Raw genomic sequence first — 25,596 nt, 5'->3', positions numbered from 1 at the left:
ACAAAGACGTAAAAAGGGCAAACGAACACGGCAAGGACGGAAATGAAAGGAAATGTTAAAGATTGAATGTGAAAGATTTTAATTATTCTACTTCTAAATACAACAGTTTGTAAAAAAACAAACAATTAAAGCAGAAGTATTGTGCTTGTGTCTGCTCAGTTATAATCTCTGACACTCGTGGATCATTATGTTTTTAAAATTTCAATTAGCAATATTCAACTAAAACGACTTAAAATAAACAAGTTCGAACAATGGAAGCGGACGTCGGCGTAAACGTCATCACGACAAAGCGCCGTGTCGCTGTCGGCCGCTTAAACTATGGATTTTTTTCTTTGCATCTGAACCAAAATTCCTACATGATGCTGCCTAATCCTACGCGTATCACAGATTAAGAAAATTAAACTGGAGAACAAAGTAAGTACAGGGCAGTGGGCGGTGAAAACGGGGGTTGATCTGCAAAATGGCGTCTTGAAAATAAGCGATTAAAGATTACGCAGACATGCACGAATCACTAAAAACAACAACAAGAGGAAAAATGAAAATAAAACGACTAGAATGTGGTTAAAAGCTCTGAATGGTCTGACATATAACCAGGTGCTTTTGATGATCATGTTTCTCTTTTGGACGTAAACATCAACAAAAACCTGATCTAATTATTCTGAATCTATTTGCCCGTTCGTGTAAATGCGGCTTCTTTAAGTATTTGTGACGGTAATGTGGCGTATTTGTGTTTTCATGCTGTTATTTCCTCGAGGCAGTGCACACCTTGAGTGATGGGTAGACAGTTAGTGCCCCGGGACCTGCTTTGATTACCCATGATCACTTGGGTGCATTGGGATGAATGGATGGCAGCATCTTTTTTTTTTTCTAAATCCATTTTCAAAATTGCATCTACCTTTGCTCTTTCATGCCCAGTGGCAAAGAAGGGTAGAGGGATTTTTTTCACTCCCCGTCTGCACTAAAACAGCTATATTTATCAGACCCGAGCGCTATTTTTTTTGAGCTTTGAGGCTTAATTACCCAGAAGACGAGCGGGAACACGAAAAGGAAATGTAATTATGCAACAGTATGCGATGGGTACTGAACGACAGCCAATCGGGACGCTGCTACTTTTACCGTTTATGATCTTTTGAGATATTCGAGTCGTTTTTTCTTCTTCTCTGTGCTTTCCTCTGATCCCCTCTGAACCTTGAAAGTGTTTATTTACAGCATATAATCTACTTAAATAAGAGAGCTGTCATTTTGTCCTCATTTTAGAAACACCTTTGCTGAAAATCCCGTATGAATTTTTGTACAGTATGAAGGACGACGCTCGGAGAGGGCAGAAGTAATGGTTCGCTTTATGCTTTATATATTTACCTAATGTTGGCGTGCCCTAAAGCGAGTCTCATAATTTCCCTATAGAAACAGCTGCTCCACGTCAAGCAGAAAATGAGCCAGCGGCGTTCGAAACAATGCACATGCACGTGGTCGGGTCAGTTACAGTCAGCGGTGGAAAGAATACGGAAAATGTGTATGTTTTGGAAGTGCGTTTGTCCTATATTACACAAAATGGACTCGTGTGAAGCTTTAGTCCATGTTATAATGTTGCTACCTCCTCAAAAACACCTGAAGTTGTGTTTTGTTTCATTTAACACTTTATTATTAGTCCGTCTACATCTCCAAAGCTCAAAATGCTCCGTTCCACCTTGTGATGTCATGAAGTGGTAGTTTAACAGCTCCTTTTACCTTTAGTTCAGAAGAAATGGGCAATTCCAGCGCTGAAATGATCCAAATGATTCTAGAAATGAAGGTGTGTGGAGTTTAAAAACACAGTGGAGCACTTCCTGTATCACCACATGATGACATCACAAGGTGGAACAGTGCGTTTTTTGTTTGAGAGAAGAACTCAGTCTAAATATGCAGGATTTGTGTGTTAAACCTATAGCGTCGGATGCTATCGTCGCCGTTAGACTCGCGGTTGTGGACTTTCCATTACCGTAACTCCGCAACCGATTGTGCTTCGTGTAAATTCAAACGGCGTCTCAAAGCAGAAACATGAGGCTCTTTAAATACGTTACTGTCATTACGGTAATGTGCTCACGTCGCCCTCGAAGACGACCAATCAGAGCGCATTAAAGGAAAAATAAGGATGGATATGTAAAATAGAGGAAGTTGTGTGAAAAAAAGGCAAAAGCACAGGCTGATACTTCATTTAACATGATTTTTATGGCTAAAAAATAAAGAAAAGTAAGTCTAGTCGAGTTGTAATGTTCTATAATGAGCTCAGTCCTTAAAGAGCCTCATGTTTCTGCTTTGAGACGCCGTTTGAATTCACATGATGCACAGTCGGTTGCGGAGTTACGGTAACGGGAAGTCCACAACCGCGAGTCTAACGGCGACGACAGCATCCGACGCTACAGAGTTAAACATGTGTGAATGAAACAAAACGCAACTCCAGGTCTGTTTGTGATGAACAGCGTAAAATGGGCCCTTTAAGAATAAGTTTGGGTCTTGCCAAAGCCTGCGTCATGCTCACGTAACTATAAACCTCTTGGGCAACTTATTTTGGTCCCTGAGATTAAACTCCCATTCTGGATCAAGTATTAACAGCAAACCAGTCCCTTTAACTCCACATTATTTAAGGGCGTCTGTGTAGTAACTCCTAAGGATAACTTCTTTTTACCGCCTCCCAGTGGGACGAGTCCACTAAAAGTACATCTATATCTGGGCTCGCTGAATATCGTGCACAAACACCTCTTTATATTCACAAATTGTCTGTAAACAAAGTAAGAAGGATTATAGTTTTACAGTTAGAACACATCTCTAGATCTCCTTCTCTGATCTAAGAAGGTCAAGTTATTCGTTTTTATCCTGGGTCGTCAAAAGAACACGAGGCCTCCGATCATCTCGAGTCATGTTTGTCGAGTTTATCCCATTTATTTAAAGCACTCGTCCAAACATTAACTTAAAATAACCACGGTCTGTGTTATTGTGATGAGCTTATAACCTCTGCCACCCCAAGGTCCCTAAATCTGACTGTAATGTGGCGAGTTCATTACATAAAAGACAATAAAAATGACAAAATGTTTTAAATGTGTGTTAATTATTTGAAATTGTTTTGCAGTTAATGTGGCCGGTGATAAAAGACGTGAGTGTAAGTGTATCAGCTATTTCATTACAATTAAATTATTTGAATATTTACTTACCTGTGTTGTCGGCCATCTTTGGAGTTACGGCCAAATGAGTCCCCAGGGAGCGGAGGATCTTAAGAAGGTTCCAGGGCAGACGACTGTGCGCTGAGGAGGAGGAGGGGGAAAATAAATCAAATACTTTTGCGTTTTGTATCTAGTTTTTCTACGGTTAACACTGATAAATTAACATAGAGCTCTGTTTTTTTCTTTTTTGTGATCTAGTTTTTATTCACATATCAACAGCAGCTCTACAGCGTACAATCTGTTTACTTTTTCATCCTCCCCAACCTCCCACCCCGATGAGCTTATACACAAAAAAGTAGAATTAGTTAATAATAATAATAATAATAATAATAATAATAATAATAATAAATACACATTAAAGACAAAATAAATACAAAATAAACATATATAAATAATACACTGTAATAATAATAATAATTTTACTAATATAATAATAGTAAAAAAAAGTAAAATAAATAAATAAATAATAAATACACATTAAAGACAAAATAAATACAAAATAAACATATATAAATAATACAGTGTAATAATAATAATTTTACTAATATAATAATAGTAAAAAATATAAAAAGTAAAAAAATAAAATAAATAAATAATAATAATAATAATAATAATAATAATAATAAATACACATTAAAGACAAAATAAATACAAAATAAACATATATAAATAATACACTGTAATAATAATAATTTTACTAATACAATAATAGTAAAAAATATAAAAAGTAAAATAAATAAATAAATAAATAATAAATACACATTAAAGACAAAATAAATACAAAATAAACATATATAAATAATACAGGGTAATAATAATAATTTTACTAATATAATAATAGTAAATAATATAAAAAGTAAAAAAAAAAAAATAAGTAAAAAAAATAAATAAATGAAAGAGCTCTATTTTTTTCTAACATGTTTGATTGAATAAAGTTTAACACTGTTTTGCTGTAGATAATTTATAAGAAAATGATTAAATTTGCCGGATCTTACCTGTTCTGCAGTGTGGGAGTGACCGATTAAAGGAGGAGCTCTATAAAAGGAGTAAAAACATCAGTCTGCTCAGTGTAGACAGGCTGGTTTTACATTTGGCTGTTGTTTTAGTAAATATTCTTGTTTGGTGTTGGTAATAAATGCACTTGGGTCTGCAGTGGACAAACTGTCTCTGCTGTGTTCCTCGTCAAAACCTCGCAGGTTGCTCTCCGGGCGATTACACTGACCAAAACAAATCATGTGGGAGTCTTGGCAGGTGCGGGTCACTAAGTGTGAGCTCAGAGAGGTGAGTGTGAGATCTGGACTCGATGTGGAGCTGATGTTCTGTTTTGGTGACGTAGCGACCGGGAGATATGTCCTCGTTTCATTATTTTTTCATCAAGTGTTGAACATTTAGCACATTTTTCTCCTTTCGTAGCGTTTTGTGTGTTTCTCAGTTGACTTTATTATAACCATAGGATGATTTGTTTTGCAGAAATTTTGAGGTTTGGCATCGATGCACATGCAGCACGAGAACATGACACAGTCTAATATTCAGACGTTCACATTTACTCGCAGAATCACATGTTAAACGAACTGGATCTAAGGTTTTTGGCTTTAAATTTCATAAACGTAATATATCTTTGTCACCAGAGATGATTTATTTTTAATTACCAACACTTAGACATGATGGCAAAGATGTTTTTATGCTATAATTTTGTGTTTTGGTTCCATTTTTCAGTCAAAAAGCAGAATGAGCCTCATGAATCTCATTTGAGTTGCCAGGTTTGATGCTGGAATCCCATTGGTTGAAGGAAACCCAAACTCCAGCTCCTGAGAATACTGATCCACACCGAAAATGAGAACTACCTATGTGTCTTTCTTTCTGTATTTACTCTTTATTTGTCAGGGACCATGTGCGAATTCATTAATCTTACAAAAGAAAAGATGATTTGTACCAGATTCAGATCACATTTCATTACAAATTATAAGACTAAAAGGGTTAAAACACTGGCAACATGAGCTCAGATGTGATTGTGATACGTTTTTATTGATTTTACACTAATAATCACAACCACTGCACATTCGAAAGATCAGAAATGCTTGAAACTATCAGTGCACATGTTAGATACACATATATACATATTAAAAAATACTATTATCATTAGAAATATGAATATGAATCTACACAAAAAAAAAAAAAAAAAAAAACCAAACATACCCATGCTCTGGTCTAAAGTCTCAGCTAAGCAGTGATCTAGTACGAGTTGTAGCTGTTGGAGACGTTCAATGAAAAACTCCCATAATGCACTTGTGTCACTGTTGGCCCCGTGAACGTTCTAGTTGGGCGACATCCAAAAACATTCATGTCCGAGCCTGAATAGTCAATGTGGCGTCTTCCAGCGTGTGGTCACTGTTTTCTTTGCTGCTGTGAGGCCTGATCGTGAAATCCGTCACTCGGACACTTTACGTTTGACTCTGGGGACGTCATTTCAAATCTGCGTCTCCAAATAACACGAAATCCTGCACTGGAGGACATTCCCAAAACATGTTAAAATGCACCACTGTGAATGAAAGAACATCAGCTGCATAAAAGGTCTGGAATCCTCTTCATAGCGTCAAGTTTTTTAGGAGTTAAATACAAACGATGCAGAAAATTGTAATGGATTTGATGGTGGACTCCTGGAGGACACGTTAAAACTCTTTCTTACGCTTTGTCCCAGTCTAAATCGGGGATAATATTCCCAAAATCCTGTCTTCCATAAGGAATCCAGAGCCAGAGGTTGATAAGAACGAGTGTGGAAAAGTTTTTAACAGGATTTTATGGTTACACAGAGTTACAGCGATAAACGATAATATTGAAACTACTTTATGCCAATGATACAATAAGAATAAAAGTGTCATTTAACAGTGTCATTGTGTGGAGTGTTTGTCCACTGATACAAAGGTTGGTGGTTCAAATCCCGCTCTCTACATAAACGTCATTGGTTGAGTGTGAGTGTCCAAATCAGGGGTTGGCGACGTTTAACCCCTAAAGAGCCATTTGGTCCCGGTTTCCACGAAAAAAAACAAAAACAAAACAAAACACTGGGAGCCGCAAATACTTTTTGACATCTAGACTGAAGATAACACTGTATACAAAGCAAAAGGTAAAAAAAACCCCACAATATATAAACCACTATAGTGTTTTTATGAAATCCATGAAGTGCCACAGACTCTGACCCTCTGCAGCGTCTGCGTCTGTCGAGGCTGAAGTCGCTTTTCTCTTTACGCAGGACTGTAGCCGTCGTCTGAGTCGTGAGTGGTTGTGGTTGTTTTGTGTACTGGCTTCCGTGAGTGTGCGTTTATTTTCAGCAACGAAAATCAATAAAATATAATTGTATTTTAATATTTCAAGATCACAAAAATCTTGCAACTTCGAACCGCTATTTAAAAAAGAACTAACTCAAATAAAATACACTTAAATTAAATACTTTTCCCAAGCCACGCAGACTGAAAGAGCCGCGAGTTGCTGATTCCTGGGTTAGATCCAGTGAGTCACAAGTCGGCAGTGCGATTCCATGATTCCAACTCCTACAGATGAATGCTGTTGTTCTGTCCTTGAGCTGGACACTTAACCCGCCTGCCCTCAGTCTGCGTGTGAATGGGTGAGTGGTTCCTTGGTATAAACTGCTTTGTGCACCTTGAAGGTTGAAAAACGCTGTATAAAAATGAGCCCATTCACGCGGCATGAACTGCAACAAATAAACAGCAGAATGAAGCAAAAAGTACCCACAGAAGTAACTTTTTCAGTGATCTACAGCTCAAATCTGATCATATTACAACAAAAATACCCCAAAATCTCCCTACTTCTGCAAAGAAATTGAAAAAGTTAATAAAAATGTCTCAAACAGTGGACTCTGAATGGTCCATGTTGATTGTAATGTCTTTTTGTAAACTGTACCAACACATGACTACACACAGTTCCTTTTAATGAATAAATACATTGGTAAAAAGTATATCTATCCTTTAAAACTGACAGACTTGTGACTAAGATCTGTGTCTCTGTTCCCCAGTGTAAAGGATGTAGAGCCAGAGGACGTGTAGGATGGAGTGCTCGTGGAAAACCGTGCTGCTGCTGGTGTGTGCGTCTCTGGGGGTGCAGTACACAGCCATCCGCACCCTGAGGGACTCCCTGTCTGCACCCTGTCCCGGGGCGTACAGCTGCCGACATCACCGAGGTAACAACCGACGCTCAGGACCGTCCCACATCGGCACCGAGCGCTGGAGCCGCATTTACACAGAGCTCCCAGTAAATACGATTAGTCATCAAGCGGTAGTTTTGCAAGTTAACAGGTTTTTTACCTTTAGTTCAGTGGAGATTGGTGATTACGGGGCGGAAATTATCCAAATGATTCTAGTGAAGGTGCGTGGAGATGGTTATGTTCTAAAAATAACCCACACCAGGCGAAATCCACGAAGTATCAGCTTTATTTTTACATTATTCTCTATGTTTTTGTCTGTAAAACCCCTCACCACACACTTTATACACTTTTCTCACACAGGCGTTAACATTTTCTCACGTTTCTCTCTCGTTTAAACTCTCTCAAAGTTCAAACCTTCGTAGGCGTCTTTGTCGGTGCAGAACGTTTCATCGACATTGTGGGTTTTGTCGGCGAGAAAACAAATTGCAAACGTACAGCACTTCAGAGTCACACTGCGATCCAACGTTTATGTAAATTTGTCTGAACACATTCTGTACTGGACAGGAGACACGGCACGGAGGAGACTGATGGACAATGGTCTACAGTCCAACAGCCAATCAGGACACACGACACAATGGTCTACAGTCCAACAGCCAATCAGGACGCACGACACAATGGATGTTCCAAACCGTATTTTAGGGACAACTGTAGTTACTAGACCTGAGACAAAAGACACAAAGTCCACCATCTTATCCGTCATTATAAATAAACAAAACTGAAGTATTTTTTCCTAATACCCCCAGAAAAAGGTTCCATTTGTCGACCTCAAAGACGCGATTGTTGTTAAACGTCACGACTTTAAAACACAAGACGAAAATGGCAAGTTTGTGAAGCCGATCCCAGACCAATAACGGACATTTACTCCACAGTTTATCTCCCGTCGAGTCCTATAGACCCCGGCCCGCCGTCTGATATCATGACATCATCAAATTCAGAAACGTGAACGCAGCCTATACTTAGGACCGTCCCTCGCGCTGCAGGCACTTAGCCCGGTGTTTGAGTCATGCTGAAAATTCACTTTTAATGAGGGGATGACACACAGCGAGAAACCCAGCTCCTGTATTATGATTAATTATGGAATATTTTGCGCAGAACTTGGTCTATTCCAGGACTTAAAAACCTCTGACGCAGACCGTGGCGCCACACTGTGAGGAAAGCTAACAGCTAACAGCACGGCACATCGCTTTCTTAGGGAATTCCCCAGAAGATACAGGAGGATATAGAAATGAAATATCTCTGATTGGTTTTACGATTATGCTCCAATTTATCTCCATTAATTCTGTCCGCGTGGCACAGCTGCAGCTTGCTGGCATGGAGCGCCAGTGTACAAAAGTTACATCCCCCTTGCAATCAGCTCCTCATCAGCGCTAATTACACGTTAGCTATTTGGGCTATATTTAGAGTTCCGCCATTTCATAAACCCCCTCGGTAATCACCGGCAGACAAGCAACTTACTCATGCATGTTTACCCTCTAAATTATTAAAGCCTTATTGGCTCCCTTTGCTAGTTTACTTTTTGCAATCTCAATGTTACGACGGGAACTTAGTTTTAGTGTTTAACTAAAGAGGAAATTTCTGCTTCTTTCTTCTTTCAGCTGCGTAAACGGATTCTTTTTTTTTTTGTTTTTTAATTCTTTATTTATGAATTTTACTGTTTGACAATGGTGGAAACATTTAAGATACAATTTTTTTCTCTTCCCAACAACAATTCCCATCATTTTTACCAGAAAATATTACACAAATGGAACAAAAGGGAGTGACCACAAACTGCAAAATCAATCTTCAATTTATTTAGTTACACACTTAAGTAAAATTGGGCCTTTTTAGATTTGCATTTTTAAACCAACAAGACACAAACCAACCTTTTATTTACCTTTTATTTACCAAAGCATAAACAGATTCTTATGCTCTGACGTGTTATTTTCGATTTATTATATGAGTTATAATACTAATAATACTTGCATTTTTACAGCATAGTTCAGAAGTTTTATATCACTCGAAAGTTTAAGGCGATAAGAAACACTGCTCTGGAAAATCTGCAGTATTTGAATGCCACGCACAGCCGTCATAGCGAACATTCTTATATTTTCTTTTCTGTTGTTATTAATGTTGGAGGAAAAACTGGATGTGAAAGTGCTGAACATTCCTTAGGGGACAAATACAGTTTATTCTAGTCTGTGCTATTTTAACAGAGAAATTGGACATCACTCCGTCTCTCTTGAGGTGTTAAACAAATCTACAGCATCAGAAACACTATTTTAGATCGAGATAACGCTCACGGAGTCAAATCCTGTGTGGACTTTTGTGGACGTTTATACAAAAGGACGACTTTGCCTTTAAACCGTTTCTGCTCAGTAAAGTGTTGATGTCGTAAAGTGGCACCAAAATGTTCTTCTGGTCGTTATAATATTGTTTTTTTATCACTATAAACTTGTGTAAATGCTTCTCCAGTCTGTGGGCTTCAGCTTTACGTTTATATGAAACATTCTGAGGACTTTGAGGACGTAAAACTGGGACGGTTCATGGTTTTTAAAGGACCATTTAGGAGATGGGATATTTTGTATTAAATTGTCGAGCGTCATGGCAACGGTGTTAATTTATCACCATTCTGAAACTCACGGTCATCTCTCTCTCTCTCTCTCTCTCTGTGTCTCCACCCCTGTCTCTCTCCCTCCTTTCCTCTCTCTTTCTCTTCCTCTCTCTGTCTCTCCCTCCCTGGCTCCTCCTTCTTCCCCCTCTATTGCTCTTTCTTTCTCTCTCTTGCTCTCTCTCTCCCTCCCTCTTCCTTTTCTCCCCCCTCTCTCTTTCTTTCCCTATCTCTCTCTCCTTCTCTTGCTCCCCCTTTTCTCGCTTGCTCCCCCTTCTTCCCACCTCTCTCTCTCTCTTTCTCCCCCCGTCACTTTCTCTTTTTCTCTTGCTCTCTCTCCCACTGTCCCTTTCTCTCTCCCTCTTTCTCGGTCTCTCTCTGTCTCTCCTCACCATCTCTCCCTCCCCCTCTCTCTCCTTCTCTCCCTTTTTCTGTCTCTCCCTCTCTTGCTCCCCCCTCTTCACCGTCTCTCGCCTCCCCTTTTTCTCTGTCTTTCACCCTCCCCCTTCTATCTTTCTCTTTGTCTTTCTCCATCCCCACTCTCTCTCTCTCCTCTCTATCTCTCCCTCTCCTCCCCATCTCTCTCTCCCTCCCTCCCTCGTTCTCTGTCTCTCCCTCGCTTGCTCCCCCTTGTTCCCACCTCCCTCTCTCTCTTTCTCCCCCCATCACTTTCTCTTTTTCTCTTGCTCTCTCTCCCACTGTCCCTTTCTCTCTCCCTCTTTCTCGGTCCCTTTTTTGTCCCTCCTCTCTCCCTTTCTCGCTCCCCCCTCTCTTGCCTCCCCCTTTTCTCTCTCCTTCCCCCCTTCTATCTCTCTCTCTCTGTCTCTTTGCTCTCCCTCTCTCTGTTTCTCTTTCTTTCACTCCTCCCCGTCTCTCCCTCCCTCTCTTTCTCTTTCCCCTTCTCTGTCTCTCCCTCTCTTGCTCCCCCCTCTTCCCCGTCTCTCGCCTCCCCTTTTTCTCTCCCTTCCCCCTCCCCCTTCTATCTCTCTCTTTGCCTTTCTCCATCCCCCCACTCTCTCTCTCCTCTGTCTCTCCCTTGCTTCATCTCTATTTTGTCCCTCCTCTCTCCCTTTCTCGCTCCTCCCTCTCTTGCCTCCCCCTTTCTCTTCCTCTTCTATCTATCTCTCTTTGACCCCTCTCTGTTTCTGTCTGTCTCTCTCCATCTTCCCCCTCTCTCTCTCTGTCTCTCCTCCCCATCTCTCCCTCCCTCTCTCTCTCTCCTCTCCCTTTCTCTGTCTCTCTCTCTCTTGCTCCCCCCCTTCACCGTCTCTCGCCTCCCCTTTTTCTCTCTCTTTGCCTTTCTCCATCCCCCTACTCTCTCTCTCCTCTCTGTCTCTCCCTTGCTTCATCTTTATTTTGTCCCTCCTCTCTCCCTTTCTCGCTCCCTCCTCTCTTTCTCTTCCTGTCTCCCCTTCTCTGTCTCTCCCTCTCTTGCTCCCCCCTCTTCCCCGTCTCTCGTCTCCCTTTTTTCTCTTTCCCCCTCCCCCTTCTTTCTCTCTCTTTGCCTTTCTTCATCCCCCTACTCTCTCTCTCCTCTCTGTCTCTCCTCCCCATCTCTCCCTCCCTCTCTCTCTCCTTCTTTCCCTCTTCCTCGTCTCTTGCCTCCCCTTTTTCTCTCTCTTTGCCTTTCTCCACCCCCCTACTCTCTCTCTCTCTCTCGTCTGTCTCTCCCTTGCTTCATCTCTATTTTGTCCCTCCTCTCTCCCTTTCTCACTCCTCCCTCTCTTGCCTCCCTGTTTTCTCTCTCCTTCCCCTTCCTCTTCTACCTCTCTCTCTCTTTGCCCTCCCCCCTCTCTGTCTCTCTATCTGTCTCTCTCCATCTTCCCCCTCTCTCTCTCTCTGTCTATGCAGACTCCAGACTGTTGTGCGACAGCTGGTCGTCCGTCGACCTTCCTCGTCGCCACATCCTCCTCTTCGCCACCACCCGCAGCGGCTCCTCCTTCACGGGGCAACTCCTGAACCAGCACCCGGAGGTGTTCTACGTGTACGAGCCGCTGTACCACGTCCAACAGGCCTTCACCAACTCCAGCAACCGCGTCCGCCGCACACTGGACCGCAGGGCTTTGCTAGGCGCCTACCGCGACCTCCTCCTGAACCTTTACACCTGTGACCTTCACTTTATGGAGAATTACATCCACCCGGAACCCCAAGAACACATGACCAGCTCGCTTTTCCGTCGAAGTTCCAGCCACGCCCTTTGCTCCCCGCCCGTGTGCACCGAAAACCCCGAAGTAGCGTCCGAAGGTCCCGACGAAAGCTGGTGCCCGAAAAAGTGCGGCGCGCTCAACTTCACGTTAGCGTCCATCTCGTGTTTATCGAAAGCACGAGTCGCCATAAAGACGGTGAGAGTTCCCGAGGTTGGAGACTTACGCACGCTGACCGAGGACCCGCGCTTGGACCTGAGAATCATTCACCTCGTGCGGGACCCCCGGGCGATCCTGGCCTCGCGCATGACGGCTTTCTCCGACCAGTTCCGAGCCTGGAAAATATGGAACGCTACGGGAAGACAACCTCGATACGTCGATTTGACACAGATCACCAGTACCTGTAAAGACATGTCCGCTTCTTTGACGACCGCGCTCCAGAGACCGGCGTGGCTACGAGGACGATATCTATTGGTGCGATACGAGGACCTGGCTCTTAATCCCAAAGACAAAACGGAAGATATTTACCGTTTTGTGGGATTGGACATGGACGAGAGAGTTTTGACGTGGATTAACAAAAACACCAACACTAACTCGGGTTCTCCGTCGGATTGGAGCTACAAGTACTCGACCAGCAGAGACTCGAGAGCGACGGCGGAGAGCTGGAGGTTGAGGTTGAGTTTTGACATCGTGAGGACCGTACAAAACCTCTGTAACCACACGCTGTCGCTGTTGGGCTACAGATCTGTGCACTCAGCCGCACAGCTCCGCAACCTGTCCCAAAGTCTGGTGGAGCTCAGGACCTTCACCCCGACACTATGATCTGACCGCGAGTTTGTATCTGTGTTTATTTCATCGCAAAAGAAACTTGAATTCTGTCGACTGGACACGAGAAATTCTTTAGTCATTTAGTCGATTGATCGGACGATTGGTTCCATTACTGATTTCGATACTAAAGATTTAAGTATCTCCCGTTACCTGAGATCAGCCGATACCAGAGCAGAGACTGAGAACAGCTTTTATTTCCGTTAAACTTAAATAAGATAAGACAAAACTGATCCAAGTGTGTTATGTAGCTCTTGTTTATCTCTTAAGTAACGGCAGAGCAGCTTTCTTTAAATAAAAATTCAAACGCTGAGACTTTCTGGGCCAAGTACAAACAGTAAATAGTCGTATTATATCAGTTTATTTGTCCAACCAGGAAATCAACTGAATCAATATTTGGAATACAGCTTTTTTTCAATATTAGTGCCGATATCCAATGCTAGTATCAGATTGGTTCATCTCTAAACAAAAAGTATTTATAAAGACAACAGCAGAGGACGAGGACACGAAGACGATGCTGTTTACTTCTCTGTATATGGTCTTTTTTAATTAGAGTTTAGCCACGTGTCCTTTTTAGTCGATTCATTCATGTATGGGGCATGTTTTTAATCGAACAATAAGATCATTAAACAGCCACAGCTCTAGTTCACACCTTAGGGCGGCTCAGTGGACTCTGGAGTAACAGATACTCCTCAACAACTAGAGTGTGTTAGATTCAGTGCCGTCAGCTCCTCTCCTCAGGTGTGTGTGACCATGAATCTGACGATACTTTACAATATGGAAGTCACAATATGATCACAGTATATCTGTGTACTGTGTACTATATACTAAAACACACTATCATATACTGTGATTCATCAGTAATTACTTCTAATATTATAGTCAAGTCCTATACACATACATCTACACACACAGATGTACTGCACACACAGGTACACACACAGATGTACTGCACACACACAGGTACACACAAGTGTACTGCACACACACACCTTCAACAAAACAAAATTGTATGTAATACAGTTTACATGTTGAGAATGTCATGATGAAGTATTTGGATAAATCACTGAATCGATGTTTTTCTCTAGTTCAGAAATGAGGCAGTGACTGAAGAAGCTGAACGAGGCAAAAACTGTTCACTCTTAAACTTTTGTTCAGTTTACAGAATTATATTTTCTTTTGCGATGAAACCTCGGCCATAGAGTGAATACACTGATTATTTATTTAAGTATTTATTATGTATTTATTTATTTATTAAGTATTTATTTATTATTTATCTATTCGTTTATTTACTTATTTACTCAGATGTTTAATTGAATAACTTGCACATTTTGGCGTATTTGCTCATGTTTGGTTTAAGTTCAAACAGGTTGAAAAGCTTCATCTGCTGCTAATGTGTTTTTTGTTTCAAATAATGGGCTGATTCTTGGTTGAACGAGGAACAAAAACATTGAAGAAGTGTCAGATTTTATGCACAAAAAAATGAATTATGGTGTTATTTTTTTCTGCACAGTTTCCCTTATGTTACTTTGGCTCAGTGTTGTACATAGAAGTGATGCGATGTGTGGGCATTTTGTCAGTGTTACTCAACTTTTTAAATTTGATAAAATAAATTATTCATACATAATGAACACAGCATCATCCGCCGCAGTGCCGAACCCTCTCTGCAGTGTGTGGAATTTCACTGGAATCCTGAGAGGAGCCGAGAGTGCCAGGGAGAAATTGTCCAAATTCATTTTCTTTTATCTTGTAATCCCACTGTATTTATACTGCCTCTGCCTCAGTAGCACTTCTGTCTGCTCACACTCAAGAGTTTCACTTGTGATTGGGTTGAAAATCAAATACTAATCAATACGAGAACGAGTCGCAGCACTGCTCATCTGAACAAGAGTCGATACTGAAAAGAATTACATTAAAGGGCCCATATTATGCAGTTTCCTCTGTTCTAATGTCGTTTCCTCGTCACAAACAGACCTGGAGTTGTGTTTTTTTGTTTCATTCACACATGTTTTAACACACAAACCCCTGCACATTTAGGCTGAGCTCTTCTCTCAGACTCAAAACGCTCTGTTCCACCTTGTGATGTCATCATGTGGCGATACAGGAAGTGCTCCGCTGTGTTTTTAAACTCCACACACCGTCATTTCTAGAATCGTTTGGATGATTCTAGTGAAGGTGGAACTGCCGATCTTTACTAAACGAAAGGTAAAAGGTAGAAGTTAACTTGAAAACTACCGCTTCATGACATCACAAGGTGGAACAGAGTTTTTTGAGGTTTATAATAAATAGTTACCGTATTTTCCGGACTATACGTCGCTCTGGAGTATAAGTCGCACCAGCCAAAAATGTATAATAATGAAGAAAAAAACATATATAAGTTGCATTTTTGGGGGAAATTTATTTTACAAAATCCAAGATCAAGAACAGACATTTTATCTTTAATTCAAGTTCTAATAATAATAATAAAATGTGGAACAACAGGCTGAATATCAGTACATCACGCTAACGTCACACATTTATATTTATTCAGCTCCATGAAGCACAGACAGAACTGAACACGTGTCTGGTTTGTTAACGTAAGATATTAACAGTTAATCAGATAAATAAAGTATAAAAACAAGCAACAGTTTACTCTGGATCTCACTCTAAATCAATAAATCCATTCAATTCTTCATCCTCGGTGTCAATTCTGAAAAACTCCACCAGCTCCAGAGGTTCAGTGTTTCTCAGATGTTTTTTAAATCACCGTAATGTTGAAATGTTAAATGTTCAGTGGTTCAGGAGGAGGAGACACTGGTACAAGTCTAGAGCGCCCACAATAACAAAGATGTGAAATTATATATTTGAATAATTTCACGTATAAGTCGCGTCTGAGTATAAGTCGCAGCCCCGGACAAACTATGACAAAAAGTGACACTTATGGTCCAGAAATTACGATACTCAAACATGTGAATGAAACAAAACACAACTCCAGGTCTGTTTTTGAGGAGAAAATAACATTATAACACGACTTAAATGTCACAAGAGTCAGTTTTGTGTCATTCAGGACCTTTTAACAAGACAGTTTTAGAATAATCTTGAGCCTTTTTGGAACCACAACTATTATTTTGTGTTGAAATCACTATTAAAAAGGAGCGTTTTGTTATTATCATTGTGGTATTGAAATTGGTATCGAGGACTGAGTCTATTTGAAAGCTTCCTTCATGATTACTGGGGTTGTCCAAAGTACTGACAATCGGATACTAATCAAAATACTTCTTTGAGCAAGTGTCAGTACTAATATAAGACCACACAGTACTAGTATAAGACCACATGGTAATACAGAAAGTAGGACTATTATTTTGTGTTGAAAATAACTTCGTATCAGACTTGAGTTTGAAGTTTTCGTAAAGCGACAACAGTATTTGTGATAATGGAGCGAGAAAGCAAATAGTTATTACCACACGTTTGGGAGAGAAGCTACTATTTTGTGCCTAGTTCATTATCAGAGATGCAAGAATCCGGATTTTTCAGTCTCGATTCCAATTCTGATACTCCCAGAACCAGAGCGGAGACTGAAAACAGCATTTATTTCCACTAAACTTAAATAAATAAGACAAAACTGATCCAAATGTGTCATGTAGCTGTTACTTATCCGTCAAAAACAACTTTGTATGTATAAAAAATCTGATATTATGAGACTTTCTGGGTCAATTACATCAAGTAAATACACTACCCGGCCAAAAAAAAAGTCGTCAACTGGATTTAACGAAGCAAATAGGTTGTCGTTGCTGCAGTTGGTCCGGTCTAGGTTCAGCAGAATGAGGTCAGCTGACACCTGAATATACTGAATGACCAGGTTATTCCATCAGTGGATTTTTGGGCATATTCCACGATGACAATTCCAGGATTCATCGGGCTCAAATAGCGACAGAGTTGGATCAGGAGCATGAGACGTCATTTTCACACATGGATCGTCCACCACAGAGTCCAGACCTTAACCCCAGTGAGAATCTTTGGGATGGAGAAGCTTTGAGCAGCGTCAGACTCGACCAGCGTCAACGCAACAGGTGAAAAAATAATGCAACACTGGATGGAAATAAATCTGTGACGTTGGAGAAGAGAAATCGAAACAATGCAAACGCAAATATGTGACGTAATCCAAGCTAAAAGCAGAACAACCAAATATTAGAGTGTGTGAACTTTTTTTTTTGGCGGTAAGTTTTAAGGAGGGACCAAAGAGACAGAACTCGGGGAAAGGTTTAACAGTGTTTATTTACAGATTTACAAAGTGCAATGTGACGGTAGATCGATCAGTGAGTGTTTGCTGTGGTTCAGAGGTAGAGCGGGAGCAGCAGAGTCTGAGACGAGAGGAACAGTCCCGGTAGAGAAGAGCTGGGTCGGAGACAGAGGAGCTGACTGGGTCCAGGGAGCGGGATCTGGTGAGGAGCAAAAGTATCCAATTCTACAGGAGTCAAAAAGTGAAAAAAACCCAAAACAAAACATGAACTGAGCCAAGCAAAGTGTACCACAACGATCTGGCGCTGAGTGTCAGGTCCTGGCTCCTCTCGTCCTCCCCAGGTGCAGCTGATCGTGGGTTAGGTCCAGGTGTGTGTGGGAGGAGCCAAAATCTCCGCCTCAGCTCCAGGTTCAGACACAGAAGGGAGGGGAGAAAGTGCAAAAAAGGGGAAGAACTGACAGGGATCATGACATTATGAGACTTTCTGGACCAGCTACGACTACCACTGTTTTACATCAAGTTACAAGTTGAACCAGGATGTCGACTGAACTGATATTTGGAAGCCGATCCTGCATCTGATCCCGCAAATGTTTCGCTGTTGTGTCGTTGCATCTTCATTTATTACTTGTATTGTTAGAGATTATAAAGGTTTATGGTTTCATTATCAGTTTTTTTCTGTAAGTAAAAGGACGTGTTTCTCTCGAATCCTTAAATTTGCAGAACGCTTTCGTTTGCGAGCCTTGATCAGCTTCGCTTGACGTCACACTCCCTTAGTCCACTTCTTTATACAATCCATGACACACACACACTGCACAGAGTCGGATCTGGCTCACACTCCTCCTCCATCAGATTCTTAATTACTTAATTTGCAACACTAAGCAGCATTAGAGCCACATTGATTATATCTGTGCTGCTGTTAATAAGTCGTTTCAACAGGCTTCAGTCACTACGGCGTCACAGAGGGGTCACACGCTCAGTCCAAAGGCAAAAAAAACCCTCCAACCGCCTCAGATGGGGTTGTTTTGATGCCTGGGATCCAGAACGCACACTTTTTCAAGGTTCTACGACGAAGCTGTGAGTCTGGGGGCGTGACTGACAGGTGGATTAGCCAATCAGAGACACACTTGGTTCATCCGTATGGGAAGAATGACGGAGAAAAGTATCACAGAGGCTGAAAAATATCACGGATTTTTGCAGAATCAATGGACGAAGAGCTAAACTGTGTTAATCTGAGGTGAGATAAATGTGGTTTTATTTGTAAATCGCAGGCAAGGGGACTGTTTACCCCTCGCAAAGTCGTGTAATGTGCATTTTTAATTAGACGACACCAAGATGATTTATATACGCAGGTGACCAATGAGCTGATGTGTCACTGAAATAAACAAATCTGATTGGACGATCACGTTTGACAGGCTTGAGACGCAATCTGAATTAAAAAATACAGACAGATATTGCTCCGGATCTGTCAGGCAAGAGTCTTTTTTGTATTTTTCAACTAAATAAAACACCATTCCAACAGCTCTGAAAAGTTCATAGTATAGAACAGTTTAACGCTGCCCAATGCACATTTATTTTTACACCAACTCCTTGCATTAAAGACATTCTATTCACCCAGACTTTCTTTTGCCTTTCAAATGTTCGACTCTGTGTAGGAGCCATTGTGACCTACTGAGTTCCTGCGCTCCCAGCATGAAAATACAATTTCTGAGTGTGAAGAAAGAGTAATTTGGATGGAACTGTCATGCTGTTCTGTGTAGACCATAAAACACGAGGTGAAATTGTCCTTTTAATAATGTATTTTTAGACCGCTCCGTCCTCCACATGTCTCCGCTAGCTGCCTTATCACTGCTGACGGCGGGGATACTGAAGAATTGATCCATATGAGAGAGAGAGAAGGAAGAAAGGATTTGAGATACATGCAGAAAAGAGCGTCTTGTTTCTTTGAACTTAAAGGCCCTGTAGCGAGTGTATTTCCCGTGTACTTGAGCAAACTTGCCCGTGGACAGACAGATTGTATAAGTAGCTATTGAGGTCAAAATGTGCCCGCTGCGCGCTCTCTGCATGTAATTACAACACATTTTCTTGCCCGATAAACTGTAAGTGCGTGTTAGCATGCTAGTTGTCATGGCAAAACTCCTCACTTGTCTCGAAAAAGCTGTGAAAAGCGCTTTTATTTGGCTGTTTTGTCCGTAATTCCAGATATAAACATTAATTCAATTCAATTCAATTCAATTCATTTATTTTTGTAACGCCCAAAATCACAACAACAGTTGTCTCGAAGGGCGTTCATGTTTTGGTTGATGGGGGAAACCGGAGTACCCGGAGGAAACCCATCCAGACACGGGGAGAAACATGAAAAACTCCACACAGAAAGGCCTGGTGACCCGGGGATCGAACCAACCTTCTTGCTGTGAGACATGAGTGATGGCACTCAGTCACCGTGCCGCCAAGACACAAAAAACAACAGTTTTACATTACATTACATTAATAACAGACAAATCATGCGCCTTCGTTTCCCGGTAGCGTTAGCAACAGGTTTGATTGACGCCCGCTCTCTGTTAAACTAGCGATGCAGGTGGGAATTGGCGTTACCTTCAACAACCTCGCTCTGGATTGGCTCTTCGGTTGCTATGATACTCGCAGTCGGATTTCCAAATATGTAACTGCGCTCTAAATTCGCCGCTACAACTGCTAGCCTCGATTAGCTTCATTTGACTGGAGCTAAACGCTGTGGGCGACGTCACAGTCACTTAGTCCACGTTTTTATACAATCGGTGTAATAATTCGGATGCTCTGGATGCATAAGGAAAAACTTTGGACTGCTGCATATTGTTTAAAATGAACTAAGTCTGGTTTTCACAGTTTTTGACAGTAAAAGCCGCCTTTATGACGCCCAGGGAGAAGAGCTTCATTGGTTTTTCCATCTCATCTCTGACACTCAAAGCTTCCAATGGCCTGAGTCAGCCGTTCGCTAATTACCCACTTTTGATTCACTCAGTACACAAGCATTTCCTCCTCCTTAAAGCGCACATATTTGGCTGATTTCTGATCTATTTTATAACGTTTCCTCGTCACAAACGCACCTTGAGTTGTGTTTTTTTGTTTTAGTCACATGTTTAAATGTTTAACCCACAAATCCTGCATATTAGGCTGATAAAACACTAAGAAACTAAAGGTAAAATGTAGCTGTTAACTTGAAAACTATCACTTTATGACATCACAAGGTGGAACAGAGCATTTTGAGCTTTGGAGACGCGGACAAAAACAAACTCCAGGTGTGTTTTTGAGGAGGTAACAACATAATAACACGATTTAAAGCTCACAAGAGTTAATTTTGAGCCGTACGGGTCCTTTAACACAGCGGGATTGTTTGGCTCTTTTCAATAATACATATTGATATAAAGAAATCAGAATCACAGAGACGCAAAGTAATACAACCTACAACAGAGCGCACCGAAGGACGCCACGCAAAAAAGAATTTAAATATATAAAACAGGGAGTGTTCATGGTCAGGTCTGTACAAATAAGTGTTTTGTTGGAATAGCTCTCAACAGCAGTTCACTGTTGGGTGAAAATTATAAAAAAAATTGTAGTTTTGTGGATGAAATTCTGATTCATGCACCGTATTACAAGAGGTTCTATGGACTCAGGAGGTCTTTTTGTTAGTTTTAGTTTGAGTCTGAAAATCTGAGCTGTGTAAAGCTATGAAAAAAATAAATACACACATTTATTACCGAAGGAAATGTTTTTGTAGGAGACGTTTTTGCATTAAAGCAGATCTATTGTGCTTGTGTTTGCTCTACACAGTTATAATCTATGACCTCCGTGGATCTTTATGCTAAAATTTTCACATTTTAAATCACATAATTCATCTAAAACACTAGCGACCAGCGGATTTTTCTTCATTTGTACCATAATAACTACTGCCGAATCCTTTGAATATCACTGATTAAGAAAATAAACACTGAAGAATGAAATAAGTGCGTCACGGTGGGCGTGTCCCGGTGGTGATGAAACCGGGGACTGATCAGCAAGATGGCGTTTTGAAAATAAGGGACTGTCGTAACGTCTGGGGGATGAAAGATGCAGACTTACAGTTTAATAGAGTTTATTACAAACAAGAGGATGTGAATGCTGGTTGGAGGAGCGGGGAGTAGGAAGCTGAGTCAGAGGCTGAGGTGTTTAACCGGTCGTAGGAAGCTGGGTCAGAGGCGGAGGTGCTTAAAACAGTTGTAGGAAGCTGGGGCGGAAGCTGAGGTGCTCGAACCGGCCGTAGGAAGCTTGATTGGAGGCTGAGGTGGTTGAAACGGTCGTAAGAAGCTGGGTCAGAGGCTGAGGTGCTGTAACCGGCCGTAGGTAGCTGGGTCCAAGGTGGGTCCAAAAAATGAGATCACGGACGACACACTGATGATCTGGCCATGTGTGGAGGATTCTCGGTCCCTTTAGAGGTGGAGGCTTGATTGTTGATCGGCTGCAGGTGTGTAGTGGGTGGTGTAGTGAGTCTCCGCCCACCTCCAGGTACAGAAGGAAGGAGTGAAGAGAACACAGAAAACACAGACAGACTGGGATCTTGACTGCTAGATTGCTCTAACCTGCACGAATCACTCCAAAACAACCTCGAGACAAACAACTGCTATAACAAAAATATCTGAAAAGTCCATTTTGCAGAATAGGTCTGATTTAAGTTAAAGGTGCACTATGTAACTTTTCGATGGAGGGTTTGCAAATCTGCTCGTAGCAATGCAGATGCCGCTGTTTTGTTTAAAATTTTCAACAGTACGGGAATAATCTGAACAATTTTAAACATAGACAAACACTACCAGGCCAAGTTACAGGTCACATCGCAGTAAGAATGTGTGTTTTTATTGTATTTGTGGCAATAAAAACACTAGTTTAATGCTGTACTGTGGAACAATCTCCGCAAAACATCGCGATGGAAACCAGCTTAAAACGTATCCTCAGCCAAAAAAGTGACAAAGTTAAAAGACAAAAGGGTTGAGGACTGTTGCTGTATAACTGCTCTGATGAGGCTCGGCAACTTGTCTCCACGGAAATGTTTTTTGCTTTGCCTGGAATGTTCCACAGTGTGTCATTAAACATCTGTCTCCCTGGAGATGAGCCGTCGACGCCACTGTGGGAAAGTTACAGTCACTTAAACAACACAAACAGACCTGGAGTTGTGTTGTTTTGTTCGATTCACACATGTTTAACGCACAAACCCTGCACATTCAGGCTGAGTTCTTCTCTCAGACGGAAAGAAAACGCTCTGTTCCACCTTGTGATGTCATCATGTGGTAATACAGGAAGTGCTCCGCTGTGTTTTTAAACTCCACACACCTTCATTTCTAAAATAATTTTGATCATTTCAGCCCAGGAATTGCCACTTATCTCTACTGAACTAAAGGTAAAAGGAGCTGTTGACTTGAAAACTACCACTTGATGACATCACAAGGTGGAACAGAGCGTTTTGAGCTTTGGAGATGTAGACAGACTGATAATAAATGAAACAAAACACAACTCCAGGTCTGTTTTTGAGGACGTAACAGGATTATAACACGGCTTAAAGCTTCATAAGAGTCAATTTTGCGTAATATAGAACCTTGAAGTTGTTTATTCAAAACTTACGGGCGGCAGTACGTGGAAGGCCGTCAGTGTTTTGTCTGCAGACTTATTCACAGATAAAAATAAGAACTGAAAAAATTTGGCGGATTGCATCATCTTCTGCTGACAATACCACTATCTCATATTCGTTCAGACTGCAGAGGTTTTCATTACATTTCGCTAAATACTTCTCTCAAGGTCTAGGAGGAGTCTATAGCCGCTCTGTGCCATTGTGTTTGCTGAGTTGCCACGGCAGCAGTAATGCAGTGCCACCCCGCTCCTTTCAAGATTTCACCTGACGTTAACTATTCTCGCCTCTTATCATTCAAAATAGACAGCCAACTCCATAACTTTAGTGCTGGCTGTGCATTTTTACAGCGCGTGCCGGATCCCTTCCCGTTCCCATCAGCTCCGTTTTTTGACCCCGTGCGCTCGTGTTTGTGCTGGTGTCAGTGGAATCGCTTCATCGCGTAAATCCCAGCCTTCTTCCGAGTAATCGCCGACCTTAACCGCTGCCAGTGATGAAGAGGAGAGCAGAAGGGGGGGGAGAAGCGTTGCTCTATGCTGCTTATCTGACGCTACAGCTTGAAATTAGAGCGTAAATGCTGACGCTGACGCTCGTTTACAGCGTTATTAGGAATATAAGTTATGGGGATTTTGAATGCAAACATGGGGATAGGCTGGTTAGACTAAATATCATCACAGACTGTATAAAGAAGTGGACTGGGTGAGTGTGACGTCGCCCACAGCGTTCGGCTCCAGTCAAATGAAGCTCATCGAGGCTACAGCAGTCATAGCGGCGAATTTGGAGCCGATCTGCATATTAGGAATTCTGACCATGAGTATCATAGCAACCAACAAGCCAATCCTGAGAGAAGGCTGTTGAAGGTAACGCCCCTTCCCGCCCACACCGCTGGTTTAACAGGGAGTGGGTGCTTAGTTACGCTGTTAATCAAACCTGTTGCTAACGCTACTTCCCCGAAGAAAGAAGGTGCCTGATTTGTCTCATATCTTGAGTTACCGACACTACAGCAAGACAAGGCAAATTTATTTGTACAGCACAATTCCTACACAAAGCAATTCAAAGTGCACAATACAACAAATCAAAACATAAATAATCATCATAAACTGAACATTAAAGGAGAAAAGTGCAGAATAAAACCCTTTCAGTCATATGCACAGAGCCGTTTGAGTCCGGATTTAAACATCGTGAAAGTCGAGGTCTGTCTCACATCTTCAGGAAGAATGTTCCAGGTTTAAACTGAACAAAACTCAAAAGCTGATTCCCCATGTTTAGTCCTGGTTTAGTCCTGGTTTAGTCCTGGTTTAGTCCTGGTTTAGTCCTGGTTTAGTCCTGGTTCAGTCCTCCTCATGTGAGATGGTTCTTGTGGCTCATGTGGGAGATGTTCTTTGGTGCTGGTCCATGGAGAGACTTGTTCACACTGAGCTGCTTTAAAGTCTCTGAGCCACAGGAGCCACAGGAGCCACAGGACACATGTGTGAAGTACTTCCTGGTTCTAGACCTGAGCACAGGACACATGTGTGAAGTACTTCCTGGTTCCCGTTTGTCTCTATGGAAGTGTTTTTACTTTACCTGGAAAGTCCCACAGTATGGCATTCAGCTTAGACGGGCCAATCCTCTCTCCACTATTAGAAAAGTTACATAGTGCATCTTTAGTGGCAGCAGATTTATGCGACTCAACATCTTGGCTGCTCGTGATAGATTAGATGGTCGAGTGTGGCAGAAACGCGGGGTTTTTGTTCTGTATTATTTTACCTTCATTCAAAATCGTGCTGTGAATGGCTCAGTCCGTTGTGGAAATGTAATATCGATGCCAGTTGTCAGATTGCCAGACTCTAGAATGCCTTGGCAGATGCATTATTTTGGCTTTTATTTATTCGGGTGTCATTTTCACTTTTGAATATGGACTTGAATTTGTGTCTTAAAGAGAGGATATTATGTAAAATCCTTCTGTTTTTTTGTTTTTTTTTAGCTTTCTACCATGTTATTTCATTGTTCCTTCATAAAAAAACATGCCTGAAGAGGTTTGAGATGTGATCGAAGCACGTTTGAGTATTTTAGCAATCTCCCCTGGGCCCTTTTCTCCAAAAAATACACAAAAACATGATACAAAACTGACAACAACTTGACAAACCTGACGCAATGTGCAGTAGTGTCATTAGCGTGTTGTGCTAGTGCTCTGAAGGGGGAGTGACTTAACGCAAAAACGAAAAAGTGAATGAATATGTTACGTTGTTTGGGTGAATACAGCATTTTAAAAACAACAAAATGAAATAAAAGGTGATTTAAATGTGTTATGTGTTACAGTTAATGTCCCATAGAAGTGAAATAATCTCTTTAATCAAGGCAATTAATTCAAATATGACTAAAAGAATAAGAAATATGAATTCTGCCAACTGGACAAACGTTTTTTCTTTTGCTGTAGATCCCAGACAACAACAAAAAAGCAATACTAAAATGTTCAGGTTTTGAGAAGAACACAATAATGTTTCTTTTATTTTTTTACTTAGTTTTTTTATTATTATGATTTTATTTGCAATAATCAGTATTTACAACATGGAGTGCGTATTTACAAGCGAGAAAGGAACATTAAGTGGATGTACAAAAGTCCCAAATTGACGGTTTCTCACTTCGTCGGCTGCATTTGAAGGACACTTACGTCACTTCCGGCGCGACAAGATCCGTCCCGTTTCACGCAGCCCACAGACGCGGCCGACAAATGTGCCTCGCATTTCCATGGAGATCGGCCGTGAATGAAGCGTGCGTCCGAGCAGACTTCACG

At 41.4% G+C, this 25,596-nt stretch overlaps 1 protein-coding gene across 2 annotated transcripts; it reads left to right on the top strand.

Moving 5' to 3' along the window:
- The first annotated feature begins 7,227 nt into the window (after positions 1-7,227).
- Positions 7,228-12,969, top strand: si:ch73-62b13.1 (Carbohydrate sulfotransferase 1-like). Of its 2 annotated transcripts, none has more exons than XM_033968235.1 (2): positions 7,228-7,392; positions 11,855-12,969. In XM_033968235.1, the coding sequence occupies exons 1-2, from the start codon at positions 7,260-7,262 to the stop codon at positions 12,967-12,969; spliced, it is 1,248 nt and encodes a 415-aa protein (XP_033824126.1). In that variant the 5' UTR covers positions 7,228-7,259. The 2 variants fall into 2 exon arrangements, with proteins under 2 accessions (XP_033824126.1, XP_033824125.1); XM_033968234.2 differs by having other exon boundaries at positions 7,260-7,425.
- Positions 12,970-25,596: the final 12,627 nt, after the last annotated feature.

This window comes from Periophthalmus magnuspinnatus, chromosome 6, assembly GCF_009829125.3.
Source record: "Periophthalmus magnuspinnatus isolate fPerMag1 chromosome 6, fPerMag1.2.pri, whole genome shotgun sequence".
Classification (NCBI taxonomy): Eukaryota; Metazoa; Chordata; class Actinopteri; order Gobiiformes; family Gobiidae; genus Periophthalmus; species Periophthalmus magnuspinnatus.
The sequence above is the reverse complement of the archived record's forward strand: the minus strand, read 5'-3'. Positions and strand labels throughout refer to the sequence as shown.

Coding starts and splice junctions, on each gene's coding strand:
- si:ch73-62b13.1 (XM_033968234.2), top strand. CDS start 7,260: ATGGAGTGCTCGTGGAAAACCGTGCTGCTGCTGGTGTGTGCGTCTCTG. Junction 7,426..11,854: donor CTCAGGACCGTCCCACATCG/GCACCGAGCGCT, acceptor CTGTCTATGCAG/ACTCCAGACTGTTGTGCGAC.